General features: G+C 40.2%; 1 protein-coding gene across 2 annotated transcripts in view; it reads right to left on the minus strand.

The window, feature by feature from the left end:
- COL19A1 (collagen type XIX alpha 1 chain) overlaps positions 1-18,200 on the minus strand; it is a 363,734-nt gene that overhangs the window by 58,868 nt on the left and 286,666 nt on the right. For both annotated transcript variants that reach the window (XM_067011389.1, XM_067011388.1), the window contains exons 20-32: positions 17,870-17,932; positions 12,683-12,718; positions 11,730-11,765; positions 11,585-11,638; positions 10,864-10,917; positions 5,875-5,928; positions 5,087-5,176; positions 4,272-4,316; positions 4,088-4,165; positions 2,483-2,518; positions 2,311-2,364; positions 2,156-2,209; positions 1,059-1,100 (exon numbers count right to left, since the gene is read on the minus strand). In XM_067011389.1, coding sequence (XP_066867490.1) covers positions 1,059-1,100; positions 2,156-2,209; positions 2,311-2,364; positions 2,483-2,518; positions 4,088-4,165; positions 4,272-4,316; positions 5,087-5,176; positions 5,875-5,928; positions 10,864-10,917; positions 11,585-11,638; positions 11,730-11,765; positions 12,683-12,718; positions 17,870-17,932 — 696 coding nt within the window. The remainder of the gene's footprint in view (positions 1-1,058; positions 1,101-2,155; positions 2,210-2,310; positions 2,365-2,482; positions 2,519-4,087; positions 4,166-4,271; positions 4,317-5,086; positions 5,177-5,874; positions 5,929-10,863; positions 10,918-11,584; positions 11,639-11,729; positions 11,766-12,682; positions 12,719-17,869; positions 17,933-18,200) is intronic.

Raw genomic sequence — 18,200 nt, forward strand, 5'->3', positions numbered from 1 at the left:
GTTGGCTTTTGAAAGTCTTAAACCCCCCCTCTATATATTTATATTTATATCTACATTTACATTTATATTCATATACTATTCTCAAAACCTTTATCACCTGACAAATATATTTACTAGAATTCTAGTCTTGTGAATTCAATTCGACAAATATTCCTGCCTGCCTACTACTGAGTAAGTCGTTGCAGGAACCATTGGGCTAAATGCTGGGAATATAAAATAGATCACATATACACACACATAGCTCGTGTGTGTGTGTGTGTGTACAAATATACTGTCCATTCATACATTGGCAGATACGACACATGAGGTTTGAGTGGAATATACAGGGACAGACTTTCACTTGGGTTCAGTCTTAGCATTCCACAAAGAAACATGTAAATACACAACCTCCAGCTGTCCCATTATCAACCTCCCCCCAACTGTTTTACAAATAAAATAGAGGAAAGTATTAGAGAAAAAAAAAATGGTAGCAAGATTAATTCCCTGTGAGGTGGATAATAGGGAGAGATCATTTTTATTTAACAGAGTCACAGGTGTTCGGGCAATTGTCAGCTATGGAATTTTGTAACTCACTTTGTAAAATCCCCTGACATGAAAGCTCAGCCTTGCAAGCTAGCTGTTTATTGAGCAGCATTGCTTTCCATCCTGGACTGGCCAGGGCAGATACCCTGAGAAGGACTGGGTTTCACAGTGATGAGCCTGGGTGGGTAAACACCATTAAGAGAAAGCTATTGTTCCAGAGAGAGAACATCTACTCAAGGGTGCTAATGACACCGTTCCTCTCCCGCAGCTCATCTCAGAACTACCACCTCCTCCCCTGGCCCCCTGCTCCTTCACACCCAAAATGAGAGCCTGGTAGAGAAGAGAGTAGGGAATTAGTATAAGTGGCACTAAACATATACAGATATACATGTTCCTTTTTCTCTCTGAAAGATGTTCTGCCATTAAGAAATTGAATTTTAATTCAGGCTAAGCAATGAACTCAAATTCTCGTAAAGATTTCCTTTCTGATTTTTCCCGGAAATTAACACAAAATTTCTTACATAGCCACAGAGTACCTTGAACAAGGCCCCAATGTCTCCCAAGAGAGGAAGTGCAATCTGTGGATAAAGAGAAAAAAACCCTCAATACATGTAATTATACATATACAGGCATACAATACAAACATAATGATTGCAGATATTTTCCCTCAAAAGACCAGGCCAGCTGAGATTTGTCGCCATGGTGACAAACAGTCGGGCTTAGAAGAGCCTCCACATCAGGATGGTTGGCCAACATGATGTTACCTATCCAGAAACAGACACAGGACTCGGGCGGTGCTTTGGCCTCGTGTCTTAAAGCGCCCTTTCAGAGAGACACCATAAACCCCAGTAATGCTTTCAAGGTTCCCAGTCAATACACATACACACATGATTCACCCAGCGAGGGAGTTAAAGGCCAAGGTACCCCTCTGCACGTGACTTATAATGGCACACAAGGCTCATACGGTGTAGGAGGATTTGTGAGACTCAGAACCGAGAGGCTAGATTTGGGTTTTATTATACAAAATTCTTAATACAATGTCATATACCACCATATGGCTTCTTAAATTATAGCTGCCAATTTGGAGGCTATTTAAAGGGATTTCACTGTCACTCAAAGCAAGGTTTAACCTAAAATAAAACTTTGGAACACCCATTTAGTGCCTAAACCTGTTCTGAAAAGCCTACTTAAGCCAGTTTTGTAATTTAACCATTTCAGCATTCTTAAAGCCACTGAATCAATAGATATGTACCATATTGTGGGAAACTCACCTGCAAACTTTCATTTAGAAAACTGAAATTCATTTAGTCACTAGCATTAGAAAGAATAGAATCTGTGGCTATGTATTTTAACTCAATTTTCCATGGGATTGAGACATTATACACCAAGGTTCAGCTTGCGGCAAAAAGTGTACAACTGAATTATACCCTCAGGAAATAAGTATTCATCACATACACAAAAATGCTGATGTAGATTGAATTTTTTTCCCCTCTACAAAAAAGTGGGGATAAACAAAATCACTAAGCAGTCACTGAGCATTCTAATTAGTTTGGACAGCAAAACTTGCTTGGTAGGCTGTTTGGCTTCTGGGTGCATTAAAGATACATAAATCAGGCACAGTCTGTCAACATACCGGGTCACCTGGAGGGCCTGGCAGACCTGGCTTTCCATCCCTCCCAGGAGCTCCCTGAAAACAGAAGCAGCATGTTCAAATCTTTGCACCTCGGCACAGGTTCAGATGAAAACAGGTGCGGGGGAGAGGGGAAGTAGGTTAAAAACTGTCCTTACATCATTCCCTGGGGTCCCTGGAGCTCCTGGCAACCCAGGGAGACCTCGAGGACCCTGGAAAAGGGGGAAAATAGTTACTTACAAGGATAGTCTTTTAGTAATTGCCCCCATCCCACCCCCCCAGTCAGCAAGATGGATTTGCTGTGCCAGATAACTTGGTTAAGTAGCTTACCTGAATCCCTGGCTCTCCAGCTGGGCCTTGGGAGCCCTGAATGGAAGGAGATTCAGTGATCAGAATTCTGCTGGGAAGGTCCAGAGATTACCCAAGTGGCATAAAGGGCCAGGTACTGTAATTTACACAGTGGACAACAGGGCTTGCCACCCTGCACACTGTGAAAACTCTCTGCAAAGCTGGCCAGGAGTTCTGGATGGCAGGTGAACGCCTGACCAGATGCAGTGCTGGAAGCGCCACCGTAACCGTGTTCAGACGCCTGGGCCGCCCCCGAGCCCGCCATCGGTCCCTGCCCCCTCACGGGCGCACAAACAACACGCCCAAGTCCTGTCTGCTAGACACTGGCCGGCCACAGGGTAACGGGCTTGGGGCTCCCTTTCCCTCCTGCTTTTTACTGGGAGTCATTTCTCTGAAGAAATTGCCAGAACCAGTGTTCAGGGATGGGAACTGGAGATGAAACTTCAGTTATTCTTTTCTATGTTAGAAAACTGGAATTGGGGGGTAACTGAAACGAGGCTGGGAGATGATCAGTGAACCTAACGATGACAGATCCATCCCCATCTCATGACCATGGACCCCTGGATGAGGAACTGACTGACCACCTGGGTGAGTAGAGAGCTGGGGTCTCAGCATCTGACTTCACTACCTGCTCACTGCCTTTTCCCTGCTTACTTTTAAAGAAATATTCATAGTGTCAAAGCTACCTTCTGCTTCCTTTCTCTTTATACTGTGTGCCTAAGTTATTTTTGGTTTGTTGGTTTATTTTTTGCTGCAACCTCCTTCACTCCCCTAATAATTTCCTGACCTACTTTTTTACTTTGTTTAATCTCCCATCTCCAGTGGTCTTTATATTCCCACCCTGGAAAATCAAACACCAGCCACACACAATATAACCATTCACTATTTGCATCTTCTTTTACCTCTCACGATAATTTCATTTCAAGGCCAATCCCCAAATTAATGTCTTTAGGATAACCATCTATTTCACTTTTCTTGTCCCAAAATCTTTTATCTTTTTTCATAGTAAATAAGAAGTTTTATCTCTTACTGCTATTTAGTCCACAAGTATGCATGCAATGGTCATTTATTATCATTATTACCCTTATAGCTAAAACACGTCAAAAAACTTTCTATTATTTGTCTTAACTATCAAAAGCTATCTCTATTCTCTCTTCTCTAAGATATTACATAGAGATTTTTGATATCATCTCATTTATAGGCACTCCATTCACTTGAAAAGTAACTTTTCATTTTATTCTAATTAAAAACAAACAGTAATATATAATAACCTAATATTGGGCATTCTCATAAACTTACACTCATTTGTACTTTTACATATATAGAATGGAGGAATAAAGTGTTAAGTAACTCCTTCTAATTCAAAATCAGTGTATGTGTGATTAGCATCTGTAAGTCAATAAACAGTGGGTACCTTCTGTGCTTAGGATATAACCCAAATGCCCATTAATTCTTGCTCTCTGACTAGCATTTTTTGTATCTCCTCTGACCATTTCACTCTTTTCTCCACATTCAAATTTGTTGCTGGATTTTATTTCACAACATTGGATCAACAGGGTTTCAAAAACTTGATTGAATTTCACTTACAGTTCGGCCAGGAATTCCTATCCCTGGGGGGCCTATGTCACCTGGGGAGCCGTGGATACCTGGCAGTCCTCTTTCTCCCTGTGCAATTAGATGTTCCTGTTAGTGTGAGGCTCAAGGGGCGTGGATTTTCCAGTTACGTTTCGTTAATTATTAATTCTTTAAAAATTATCTATGATATTTTTACCTTTGGCCCTCGCGGACCAGGTGCTCCAGGATTTCCATCTAATCCCTAAAAGAAAAAGAAAAGGAAGTGAGTACATTTCTTTTCCTAAAAAGTTTAATTATATCTTAGAAGTCATAACTCAAAAATATTTCATTGCTCTTCATCTTTTTTGAATAAATCTTTTCTGTAAAATAGTAAGGAAGAGGGAATACAAATTTCACTAGGCTATAGATTTTGTGTAGTTACTTTAAAATATAAGATGTTTTCATCTTTAAAATGAGGCATCTGATATTGAGAACTATTTATTACTATTCATATAAAAGGTCAAAGGGGATGAGAAAAAAAGGCAGATGCAACAGGCATATGGGTTGGATTTTCCAGCTATCCAGTTTTCTATGTCCTGGGATTAGCCCAGGCCACAAGGACATTTTTTAAAGATGACCACCTATGGCTATATATGCAGAGCCTCTAGAAGGGAAATTTCAGGCAGTTCTTCTGTTTTAAGATATTGTCCAAGGAAGGTTTATGGTTTAAAACTATCATACCTTACTAGGCTTCACAGATCCCTAAATAGTCCCTGCAGAAGCTTCAGGGGTGCCTATGAATCTCCCAAAATTGTATGAAAAATGGTGCGTGTATGTGCATTTTCTTCAGATGAGAGCCCTTTGCTTGCATCAAATTTCCAAAAAGATTAGACCCCTGATCTAAAGAATAAGATAAATACTTCTTTTTCTGCAGACCTAAACATTCCCATGCCTGTGATCTGAAACTGGGAACACACAAACAGTAATTAATCAACTTTCAAAGGAAATATTGGTAAAAGGATTGGTACTTACTGGTTCCCCTGGCAGGGTTTTTCCTGGAGGGCCAGCCTCACCTTTTGGACCTGGAAGTCCAGGAGGGCCTATAATGCCACCTGGGTCTCCCTGAGGAAACAAGGTAAGATTCTCACTTCATCACTCAGGTTCACGGTGGGACGTGTAGAGGCAGCACTTTCCATAGTATTAAGTTGTCATCATAGCCAGTCACACTGCATTCTCTCACCCATTCACTCAGCCATTCCACTATATGTACTGAGTGTCCAATCCACGCGGACACTGTTCTGTTATCTTAAGTGCACCTAGATCTTGCGGTGAGCTATGTTACAGTAGGTTTACAGTATCATGAAATGTGTGTACGTGTATAGATAGATATGCAAAAAGTACAAAAATCTATTCATACAGTTCTTTAGATGACCTTTATGTTTTCTTCAAGTTATTCCCAAGTAATGGTTCAGTACTAAAATACTATTTCGATGTAGACATCAAGAAACAGGTCCTGAGAGATTGAGACTTCTTAGGTCTATACCTGAGTTGTTAGCTGAGCCTGAAACAGGTGTTTTGAGCCCTGAGATCTTCATCTCTAAGGCAGTTCATTTTGTCACATTGCATTTTCAGTGCCAGAACCCGGGCTGCCACAGTGTCCAAGGATGACACTCATGCCATAGTTTATGTGAACATCTATCTCCTGCACAATCCCAGCTGCCCTGTCCTGTCCTTTCACTCCCTCAGTGTCCTTATGATCCTCTGTCTCTTCCTCCTACCCAGCTACTTAATATACAAAGTGAGTGAAATGGAAGCTATACCTTTTCTCCCTTAATGCCTTGCTTTCCTGGGATACCGTGTTCTCCTGGCAATCCCTAGAAAATTCGGAATAAAAGGGAGAGAGCAATTAGAAAATCTCTCACTGTAATAACATTTCTATCTGTGAGTCTTTGTCAGGAGAACAGAATTTTAACATGTAAACTACATGGGAATGTGTAGATTTTGGTCTGCTGGAGAGAGAAAAACCTTAATGAAAATATGTGGCTTGTTGTTTCAAGTGAGGTAACCTGAATGTAATGAGAAAGAAACTAAATAAGGGAGATCTGAACTAAATGCCCCATCGATATTACTGCCAAAAGGCATGGAAGAATGGCTGTTGGTGGCATCACACTATGACTCAGAAAGACAATGGGGTAAATAGAAAATATGCTTTTACTATGATTTGGCAAGAAAGGCTCTTTTACTTTATTCTCTATTTTAGCTCTAGCCACTATCACTTAACATCATTTCTTGGGCATCTTGTGGTTCCACCTGTGCCACCAGCATTGTTTCTTTTTGTAAGATCTCTCCATTAGGTACACCTGCAATGGTTCACTAAATGGGTTGGGGGTGCAACAAAAAGATTTGCTTCATGAAGTTAATGTTCAAAGTACCAAGTGACCAAACGTGCTGAAAGATGAACCCCTGGAGGCTCAGTCAGGAAGCATGGAGAACAGAGCAAGAAGTCATGGGACTGCTCCCAAGGTGATGGGAAAAGGAGATTCTAACAGTTGCATGGAGGGTACTCAAATCATGGCCAGATAGAGATCAGTGTCAAGAAGTGATGGTCAAGCACTTTTCTCGTTTTGCTCAAGTGAGGATTGATAGTGAGGTTTTGGCTCCCAAGATGTCAGAAGGCTAGGGAGATTGTCCAAAGAACACAAAACTGACATGGCGGAATGGATAGGAAAGTGCATTTATTCAATCAAAAAACAGAAGAGTACACATTCTTTTCAAGTGCACATGGAACGTTCTCCAGGATAGAACACATGCTAGGCCACAAAACAAGTCTCAACAAATATAAGAGAACAGAAATTATATCAAGCATTTTTTTCCAACCAAAATAGTATGAAACTAGAAATCAATTACAGGAAGTAAAATGGGATAAACACAAAATTGTGGAGACTAAACAACATGTTACTAAAAAAACCAATGTGTAAATGAAGAAATCAAGAGGAAATCAGAAAACACCTCAAGACAAATGAAAATGGAAACACAACTTTGCTGTATCCCAAAATCTATGGGATACAGCAAAAGCAGTTCTAAGTTTATGGTGGTATAGGCCTAACTCAACAAACCAGAAAAAAACCTCAAATAAACAACCTAACCTCCCATGTAAAGGAATTAGAAAACGAAGAACAAACAAAACTGAAAGTTTGAAGAAGGAAGGAAATGACAAAGATCAGAGAGGAAATGTTAAATAAAATAAAGATCCCCAAACCCCCAAACAGTAGATAAGATCAATGGAACAAAGAGCTATGTTTTTTGAAAAGATAAACAAAATTTATAAGCCTTTAGTGAGAGCTTATCAAGAAAAAGAGAGAATACACATAAACCAAATAAGAAATGAAAGAGGAAAAATGACAACCATTACCACAGAGATGCAAAAAATCATAAAAGAATACTAGTTATATGCCAAAAAATTGGACAACATAGAAGTGGACAAATTTTTAGAAACATAAAACTTTCCAACACTGAATCAGAAAGTAATAGACAATCTGAACAGGCTAGTCACTAGTAGTGAAATTGAATTTGCAATTAAAAAAAACCCTACAGCAAGCAAAAGTCCAGGACTGGAGAGCTTCACAGGTGAATTCTACCAAACATATAATGAAGAGCTAATGCCTTTCCTCCTCATACTATTCCAAAAAGTTGAAGAGGAGGGAACACTCCCAAATTCATTCTATAGGGCCACCATTACTCTGATACCAAAACCAGACAAAGACATTACATAAAAAGAAAATTACAGGCCAATATCTCTGATGAATATAGAGGCAAAAATCCTCAACAAAATGTTAGCAAACTGAATTCAAGAATTTATAACAGGGATCATACACCACAATCAAGTGGTATTTATTCCAGGGATGTAAGGATGGTTCAATATCTGCAAATCAATCTGTGTGATGCACTACATTTACAAAAGGAAGGGTAAAAACTATGATAATCTCAAAACATGCAGAAAAAGCAATTCACAAACTTAAACATCCACTCATGATAAATGCTCATCCAAGTTGGTACAGAGGGAACATATTTCAACATCATAAACACCATTTATGACAAACTCAAAGCTAACATCATACTCAGTGGTAAAAAGCTGAAAGCCTTTCCTCTAAAATCAGGAAGAAAACACATATGCCCACTCTCACCAGTTCTATTTAACACAGTATTGGAAGTCCTAGCCACAACAACCAGACAAGAGAAGGAAATAAAAGGCATCCAAATTGGAAGGAAAGCAGTAAAATTGTCACTATTTGCAGATGCCATGATACTATATATAGAAAGCTGTAAAGACTCCACCAAAAAACTATTAGATGTAATAAATGAATTCAGTAAAGTTGCAGGATATGAGATTAATATACAGAAATCTGTTGCTTTTCTATACACTAATAATGAAACTATCCAAAAGAGAAAGCAAGAAAACAATCCCATATAAAATCAAATGAAAAAGAATAAAATACCCAGGAATAAACTTAACCAATGAGGTGAAAAATCCACAGTCTAAAAACTATAAAACACTGATGAAGGAAATTGAAGAAGATATAAAGAAATGGAAAGATACCCTGTGTTCATGGATTGAAAGGATTAATACTGTTAAAATGTCCATACAACCCAAAGCAATCTACAGATTTAATGCATTGCCCAATGCATTTTTCACAGAACTAGGATAAATAATCCTAAAATTTATATGGGACCACAAAAGACATCACATTGCCAAAGCAATCTTGAGAAAAAAGAACAAAGCTGGAGATTGGACTTCAGATTATATTACAGAGCTACAGTAATCAAAACAGTATGGTACCGGCACAAAAACAGACACATAGCTCAATGGAACCGAACAGATAGCTCAGAAATAAACCAATTATTGGTCAATTAACCTATGGCAAAGAAAACAAGAATATACAGTGGAGAAAAGACCATCTCTTCAATAAGTGGTGCTGGGAAAAACTAGACAGCTACATGTAAAACAATAAGTTAGAACATTTTCTCACACCATATACAAAAATAAACTCAAACTGAATTAAAAACCTAAAGGTAAGACCTGAAACCATAAAACTCCTAAAAGAAAAAATAGGCAGAACACTCTGACATAAATTGTAGCAATATATTTGGATCTGTTTCCTAAGGCAAAGGGAACAAGAGCAAAAATAAACAAATGGGGCCTAACTAAACTTAAAAGCTTTTGCACAGCAAGGGAAACCATTGACAAAATGAAAAGACAATCTACTGAATAGGAGGAAATATTTGCAAATGATATGACTGATAAAGAATTAATATCAAAAACATATAAACAGCTCATAAAACTCAATATTAAGAAAAACAAACAACCTCATTTAAGAAATGGGCAGAAGACCTGAATAGACATTTTTCCAAAGAAGACATACAGATGGCCAACAAGCACATGAAAAGATGCTCAACATCATCAATCATCAGGGAAATGCAAATCGAAACCACAATGAGGTATCACCTCTTACCTGTCAGAATGGCTATCATCAAAAATTCTACAAATAACAAGTGTTGGAAAGGATGTGGCAAAAAAGGAACCCTAGCGCACTGTTGGTGGGAATGTAAATGGGTGCAGCCACTAGAGAAATCATTATGGAGGTTCCTCAAAAAACTGAAAATAGAGTTACCTAGTGATCCAGCAATCCCATGCTTGGTTATATATTCAAAAGAAATGAAAACAGTAATTCAAAAAGATACATGCACCCCAATGTTCTTAGCAGCATTATTTATAGTTGCCAAGATATGGAAGCAACCTAACTGTCCATCAACAGATGAATGGATAAAGAAGATGTCATATACATACACAATGGAATGCTACTCAGCCATAAGAAAGAATGAAATTCTGCCATTTGCAACAGTGTGGCTTGACCTAGAGGGTACTGTGCTTTATGAAATATGTCAGATGGAGAAAGACAAATACTGTATGTTATCACGTATATGTAGAATATAAAAAATAAAACAAAATGATTGAACATAACAATATATAACAGACACACAGATATAGAGAACAAACTAGTGGTTACCAGTGAGGGAAAGGGAAGGGGGGAGGAGATAGGGGTAAGGGAATTAAGAAGTGCAAACTACTGTGTATAGAATAAGTAAGCAAGTAGGATACATTGTACAACACAGGAAAAATAGCCATTATTTTGTAATAACTTTAAGTGGTATATAATCTATAAAAATATTGAATTACCATAACGTACACCTGAAACTAATATAATATTGTAAATCAACTATTTCAATTAAAAAAAGAAAAAAGTACATTTAAATGGTGTGAGGGTGTGTATGTGTTTGTGTGTGTGTGTGAGAGAGAGAGAGAGAATTGTGAGCCCAGTAAAGCTAGGTTTAATGCAACCAGAGGACCTTTCTCCAACTGCATTATATAAGTATTTTCAGCCAAAAGACTTGCCCTTTTTGGAGAATGTTGCAAGAATACAACAACAGAAGCTTTGGAAGTATCTTACTTGGATGGAGAATTGAACCAAAAGCCATGTATAATGATGTGTAATGGAAATGCTAACTTGGGTTTCAAAGACTGATTTGTTAGGCTAATATGCAAAAGGACCTCGTATGACTATATAAAGATACTAATGTTCTCAATAGCCCCTGACATTAGGTGTGCTCAGTTTTACTGGTAGAAATGACCCTGGCCTTTGGAAAATGTAGTATAGCTCAGTCACATGAACAGATGTTGATGTTCTTTAAAACATGGTTTCGTCTCAATTTAATTTCCAAATATCACAGACACATGCATCTATTATACATACAGTATCTCCTGGTGGTCCTCTGGGTCCCATAGGGCCTGCGGGTCCTTGCTGACCCTAAATTGAAGGTGATATGCACTTTAATTTGATAAAAATTATATTGTACCTGAATATATGTGAAACATGGTGTGACCTTTATCTATAGAAAGATCGACTTTCCACCATCCAGCCTCCTCTATCTATAACACTGAAATGTGCTTTGGGCCTACAAAGACAGTTTCAAGATGTCATTTAAATGAGTCTGTTCTCACCAGTAGGTGAGGCCTGGATAACTTGCCTTACCCACTGGTGGGGGCATATCACACGAATCTCTCCAGCACCTCCCAACAGCTGGTCTTCTTTGGGATGCTCCTGTAGAGTCCTGCATGGGCTGCGTAATTTTGGCTTAGGAAATTGAATCCTGAATCCTGTTCTCTTTGAGAATACAGCTCAGGGTTATACATGTGGCTCACACTGTTTACTCTTAAAGCTTTTAGGGTGCTACTGTGAATATGGTCTGAAGGGAGCTGAAAAATCCCATTGTGCTCCAAAAGGCAGTTACCATGTATGTAATAAATGCGGCCAATGTGGGGATCGGGGAGACGGGGAGATCACCATGGAAACATGATAAAGTCTGAGACATTTGTGATGAAAATGAGTGGTCCATCAGAGTTCCTTGTTTTACACAGAAATGGCTATAACTTCAAAATAATATCCTCATTCGTCTCAGTTATTTCTTATATACCTTTAGTCCTGAGCTTCCTACTACACCAGGCGGACAAGGATCTCCAGGCTCGCCCTAAACATATGGGTGGGAAGGAAAGTGAAATGGTTACTTTCTCACAATCTCATTACGTTGGAGATGCAAGGGAAGGGTGTCAGGGGACTACCTTTATTCCCTGTGATCCTGTTATTCCAGGTTCTCCCTGTAAATGAAATAAGGACCATAAATGTAATGTTTAAACATGGATGGAGAGGAGCATCTCTAATGCTGCAATTCACCTACTTCCCCACTAGCTGACATACAATAAAGGGGAAAATTATGGAAGACATGATGAAGTCAAGGAGGGGTCATTCCAAAATATGATTTAAAATAGTTACTGCTAATACATAAACAATAATATCCTATTTTTCTTTCTTCTCTGTAACAGTTTTTTTTCCCAAATGTCACTTTTGACACTTTAACCATCATGGTCCATTAGCGGTCACTGAGTTCCCTACTTAGCTGACATTGTTTTAATTTGCCGCCAGTTCATCTTGTATCTCAAGAGAACTAAAACTGCAGATGAGGGTGAAAATGAAGAGTAGAGTTTAAGTTGATATGTCATGGAGATTCTACTTTCAGGTGTATGTATTTAATGGAACAAAAAAAAACACACAAAAATTAAGGTTACACAAAAGAGGATAATATTGGCTATAATGAGTTTGCTTCTCTTATTTTCCATGACTTATCATTGATCCTTTCTTGTTTGATAAGTCCAATTTGTATCATTAACAAAATTTTTGAAAAAAATCTGTATCTTACATATTAATTTTGTATTTTAAATATCCTCAGTGTATACCTTTCATCACGTTCATGTCCAGTCACAAATAGTAATGGGTTAAAGAAAATATACACTACCCAAAGCCAATGTTGAAGTGTCATCACATGATAACACTTAACAAGGTTTAAAATTTCTCATTTATCAAAATAAAGGAGTCAAAATTCACAGAGGAAAAAGTAAAATGCTCAAGGAGCTGACCTTATCAAATGTATCAGACTCCAAAGTAAACATACTAGAAATCAGAGAGAAAGCAATCAATGAAGTAGAAAACCCAAGACAGTGATAAAACATCTACTTACTCTATCTCCCTTTTCACCTTTTGTAAAGGGTTCCCCCTAGGAAAATGGGTGGAAAACAGAATCATTTACAAACACTTTTAGAAATAATCTCTCCAAACCTGGATGTGGATAAATCCTGCAGGCCTAACTCAGACTCCATTGCAAACATGCAGTGATCCAGAATGTCACATTGTGTGCCTATGCAGCTTAGAAGGACCATATGAAAATGAATTTTAAAACCCTTTCATATTTCCAAATGAACAGTAAGTTAATCATTTCAATGTTATTTTGAGAATCCTGAGCGGTTAACAAATTATGATGCTGTCCAAGGCCAAAGCTTCCTCTTCCATGGTTCACATAGAAGATGGTCACACACACACACACACACACACACACACACACACACCACACAACACACACACAACACACAGACACAACACACATACAACACACACACACAACACACACACACAGACACACACACACATACATCCAATCAGAGGCAGAATGAATGTGAAGACGCCAGAGTGATCAGTGGAAGGACAGTCATTTGAATTTTTCCAGTTACTTAAGTTGGTGCTTAAAAATACAGAGTTTAGGGCTTCCCTGGTGGTGCAGTGGTTGGGAGTCCGCCTGCCGACGCAGGGGACGCAGGTTCGTGCCCCGGTCCGCAAAGATCCCACGTGCCGCGGAGCGGCTGGGCCTGCGAGCCATGGCCGCTGGGCCTGCGTGTCCACAGCCTGTGCTCCGCAATGGGAGAGGCCACAGCAGTGAGAGGCCCGCGTACCATTAAAAAAAAAAAAAAAAAAAAAAGAAAAAAAAATACAGAGTTTAAATTAGTGTTTAAAAATGCAAAATAATTATTTTAAAAATACTTTACTAATTTTCATTTTTCTTTTAATGAAAATGGCTTGAAGCAGTTAATTACTGGGTGAAGTAACAGTACAAGTCTGTGGAACCGATACTAGTTCTTGTTGGGTCTAGGTATGAAGGTTCTGGGGAGAGACAGAAGCTTTGAAGGAATGTCCCTTATTAAGTAACACTCTCCCTGTTGTCACTGTGTTATTAACACCACAACCCATCCTTAACACACACACACACACACACACACACACACACAAACACACACACACGGGGAGGCTTCCCCTTATTAACTTCTGTTCTTGAAGGTATGTATCATGATGTCATTTAACTTTCACTACAGGGCTATGAGGGAGATATTGTCCCATTTCAGGAATGAGGAAAGAGACTCAGAAAGCTTCTGAGTAACTGAGTTACTTCCCCTAAAACAGCATTCACCCACTGTATGTTCCCTTGTTTATCTTGCCTATAAACTCTGTGAATGTGGAGATATAATTCATCTTGACTATCATAGCACCTCTGGGGTACACTATTGGTGTCGAACAAAAGTTTATTAAATTAGGGAATTTAAAGTTTTACAGATAGAACAATAATAGCTGACATTTATTGAATAAAACACTTACACCTGTTTTGATCACTTTATAGACGCTAACACAGTTAACCTCTTGTGTCAACAGGGCAGGTACTATGAGTACACTCATTTATAGACGGGGAAATCTGAGGCCCAGAGGAATTAAGTCATCTCCTCAAGGTCACATAATCAGTAAGAGGTTATTGATGATTTAAGCCCAGGCAGCCTGACTTCCATCCCAGGCTTTGCTTGCTCAGTCTGTTTCATCTTATTTGAAATGTAATTATTATTTGAATGGAGTGAATTGACAATAAGATGGATATCATACATTTCTGGTAATTTCGTAATTTCAGTAATTTTCTTTTGCATCTGCAAGTCAAGGGCATGTGTGAGAACCGCTGTGGTAGGCAGTGCTGCTCTCAAAAGTCCTCTTAGGGCTTCCCTGGTGGCGCAGTGGTTGAGAGTCCGCTTGCCGATGCAGGAGACACGGGTTCGTGCCCTGGTCCGGGAAGATCCCACATGCCGCGGAGCAGCTAAGCCCGTGAGCCATGGCCGCTGGGCCTGTGCGTCCGGAGCCTGTGCTCCGCAACGGGAGAGGCCGCAACAGTGAGAGGCCCGCATACCGCAAAAAAAAAAAAAAAAAAAAAAAAAAGTCCTCTTAGGGGCTTGACCTTCAGGTCGCTGTGGGGAGGGTAGTGGCTACTGAACAAGCCTCGTGTCCCATGACCTGGGTGGGGACTGTGGGCCTCCACCTTCTCCCTGACGTTTCCAAGCTCCCTGCAGTTATGTGAGGCCAGGCAGTTAGTTCTGACCATGAAATGCGTGTCACCTGAAGGAGCCCATTCATCACCCTCCAGTCCCGCTTCCCTGGCAGTGGTGGCTGAGAACGTTGCACCTATCAGATGGTGTAGCTCCCATGTGCTAATCAGCCTGGTGGCTGGTTACTGAGGGTCGTGTGGAGCAGGACACCGACTCCTCTCAACCACGCTGGGCAGGCAGCACGAGCGAGAGAAAACCTTTCTTGGGTTAAAACCATAGATATTTCAGGGCTAATTTGTTACTTGGCATAACCTACCTACTCTAACTAATATGACTCATATCTATCCAACATCATGACATCTCTTATTATTGGATACTTTCTATATATTAGATTAGGGCTTTATATTTTTGCTTTTCAGTCTTAATTCTAAAAATCAATTTGATTTTTAAGATAGGAGATGAAGTTAATTAGATGTGGGCAAGGGGCAACATTGCTTTTGTAACTGCTTGTTTCTGATTATAGCACACTGCTTATCTAGAACCTCTGTCAAGCCACACTGACTAAACTAACTGCTTGTAAAAGAAAAAAGAACCAAAATCAGAAGCCTGGTTATCTAGAGACCTGATATTTCGTCCTAGTTCCAATGGCTACCATCTGGGGCAAGTCATTTACATTTTAGAGCCTCTTTTTCCTTAACTATAAAATCCTGGGGTTCAACTAGACGATATTTTAGCTCTGATGTCTAACCTAGGCATGTTCTAAATTTCCTGTAACGGGAACAAACTGCCATTTTAAAGTACCATTCAGGCTCCAAATTCAGATTTGGATGAAGGCTATTCTTCTGTTTGGGACTTCTGGTTATGATGCAGAGTTAAATCCAGGTCCTGCTCTGTATTAAAGAGGTTGAGATCACAAAGAGCTAAACTGCTCTGCTAATAAGGTAAAATCGGTGTTTTTCCCTGTGGGGGAGGGTGAGGAGAAAGGCAGGCAAAGATGTGTAAGGGGTGTGGGATCATTCAGGGATTAAGAGGGAACTGACAAGGAGAAGAACTGAGAGGAAAAGAAGCTGGTTTCTCCTGGGTAAGGTAGACGGGGCTAAAGGTAGTCTCAGGGGGCTGGGTCTCGGTGGCAGGATGGAGAACCACAGGGAAACCCTTAGGAACTGTGACATCCTCCAGCACTTGCTACTCAAAGCATGGTCTAGAGACCCACAGCAGGAGCATGGCCTGGGACTTCAAGAAATACAGCCACTCATGCTGAAGGCAGCTCTTTTGTCCCTTTCCTGTTTGCCCATTTCTGTTCCCTTCTAAACTTAAAAGGACCTAAATATAAAAATGAGATCACTAAGCAATAGAAACTAACTCCTGACTTGTGCTCTCCTGAATGCACCCCATGCCTTGTCTAACCTGTTGATTCTTTTCCTAGATGAAAAGAAGTAAGAATGAAGAATGAAGCAGTTAAAAAATGACTAACTCTCCTGCAGGCAGATCACGTGGGCAAGATAACATCTGAAGAAAGAGTCAGCCACTCTGCACACAGTGGAGAAAGACGCAGAACCCAACCTCCTGCCTCAACGATTCACTGAGATTCTTCCCCCATTTCTCCCTCTAAAAACTGTCATGGCTGAGCAGAATCCTTGGAGTTGGTCTCTTGACACAAGTCTTCCCAGATGGCTGGCTTGTCTGATTAAAGCATCTTTCCTTCCTGCTGACATTTGCCTCTCGAATTATTGGCTTATGAGCCGTCAGCAGCTGAAAGTGGGTTCGGTAAAAAGCCCCAGCCAGACGTGCTGAACGAGGATTAGCATTTCAAAATGATCTTCAGGTAATTTAAGTTCACACTTAGTATGAGAAGCACTGCTCTAACCCATTCAGATTTCTCTCTTCTGCTCTACAAGTCCCAGCTATCCCAGCAGAACTGTAGGAAATCTTAGGGACTGGTCTGTTCTGGGTCACGTGGAATTAGGAGAAGGTGTCAGTGTTCCAGCATGGAGGGGAGACAGTGGGGACCCAGAGAGGTAGGTAAGAGGTGGAAGACGTGCCCACAAGTGTGGAGTATCAGGAGTGAGTGGGCAGATGGAGAGGGCAGCAGACACCGGGCTGGATTTGTGGGACACGTGAGATTTCCCAGAGAGTCCCAGGAAGGGCTGTTACTGGCCTGGCTGGAATACTGAGGGCAAGCATGATTCCTGAAGTAGGAGAACTTCGGGGTACATGAGTGGCAGCACTGATTCTAAAGCTGCATGAAAAATAACTGTCATTGCCAAAGATGCTTCATTTAAAAAAAAATTAATTTATTTTTGGCTGCCATTGGGTCTGTTGCTGCACACGGGCTTTCTCTAGTTGTGGCGAGCGGGGGCTACTGTTTGTTGCGGTGCACGGGCCTCTCATTGCAGTGGCCTCTCTTGTTGCGGAGCACGGGCTCAAGGCACATGGGCTCAGTAGTTGTGGCACGCGGGCTTCAGTAGTTGTGGCTCACGGGCTCTAGAGCGCAGGCTCGGTAGTTATGGTGCATGGGCTTAGTTGCTTCGTGGCATGTGGGATCTTCCTGGACCAGGGCTCGAACCCATATCCCCTGCATTGGCAGGTGGATTCTTAACCACTGTGCCACCAGGGAAGCCCAAAGATGCTTTTATTATTCATTTTAGCTATTAAGTTTAGTTATAGCATGGCAGCTTAGTGATTTTTAAACCCTGGGTTCTGGAATCCGCCTACCTAGGAGTGATTCATGGTTTCAATACTTCCTAGCTGTGTGAACTTACAGAAGTTACTTAACCTCTCTGTGCCTCACTTTCCTCATCTGAAGAATGGGGGTGATTTTTTAAAAAAATGAACTAAGTGAGGTAATACATGTAAAGAACTTAGTACCTTGACTAGAGTACATGCTCAAATATCTGATCTATTGTTCCCTGTGGCAGGGGCAACCAATGTGCATGGAATGGGGGCTGATTAAGAAATATATTTTTAATTCTATCTTTTGGATATTCTTCCTCTGCTCTCAAAGCTAAAATACTTACAGATTCTCCTTTTTCACCTTTAGGGCCAATAGAGCCTGGAAATCCTGGTGGTCCAATTTCACCCTTTCAAGAAAAAGCAGAAGAAAGTTTTTGCAGGAGGCCAGGTGAGTCCTGTTGTGACTGTCAGGGTCAGAGCATTGCCTGTGCCCTTTCTAACCACGGAAATTATCTATTATCCCCCAAGAGGCAATGTGAAGTTCTGAATCCAGTTAGGCTATTCGCATAATTTTGTGTTTGTCAGTGCTCCACGATGCCTTTAGGTCTTTTAGAAATCCATAATATTCAATAGGATCTTTAAAATTAATGTGAAACAAAAGTCAATTATTTTTCA

Source organism: Kogia breviceps, chromosome 13, assembly GCF_026419965.1.
Source record: "Kogia breviceps isolate mKogBre1 chromosome 13, mKogBre1 haplotype 1, whole genome shotgun sequence".
Taxonomy (NCBI): domain Eukaryota; kingdom Metazoa; phylum Chordata; class Mammalia; order Artiodactyla; family Physeteridae; genus Kogia; species Kogia breviceps.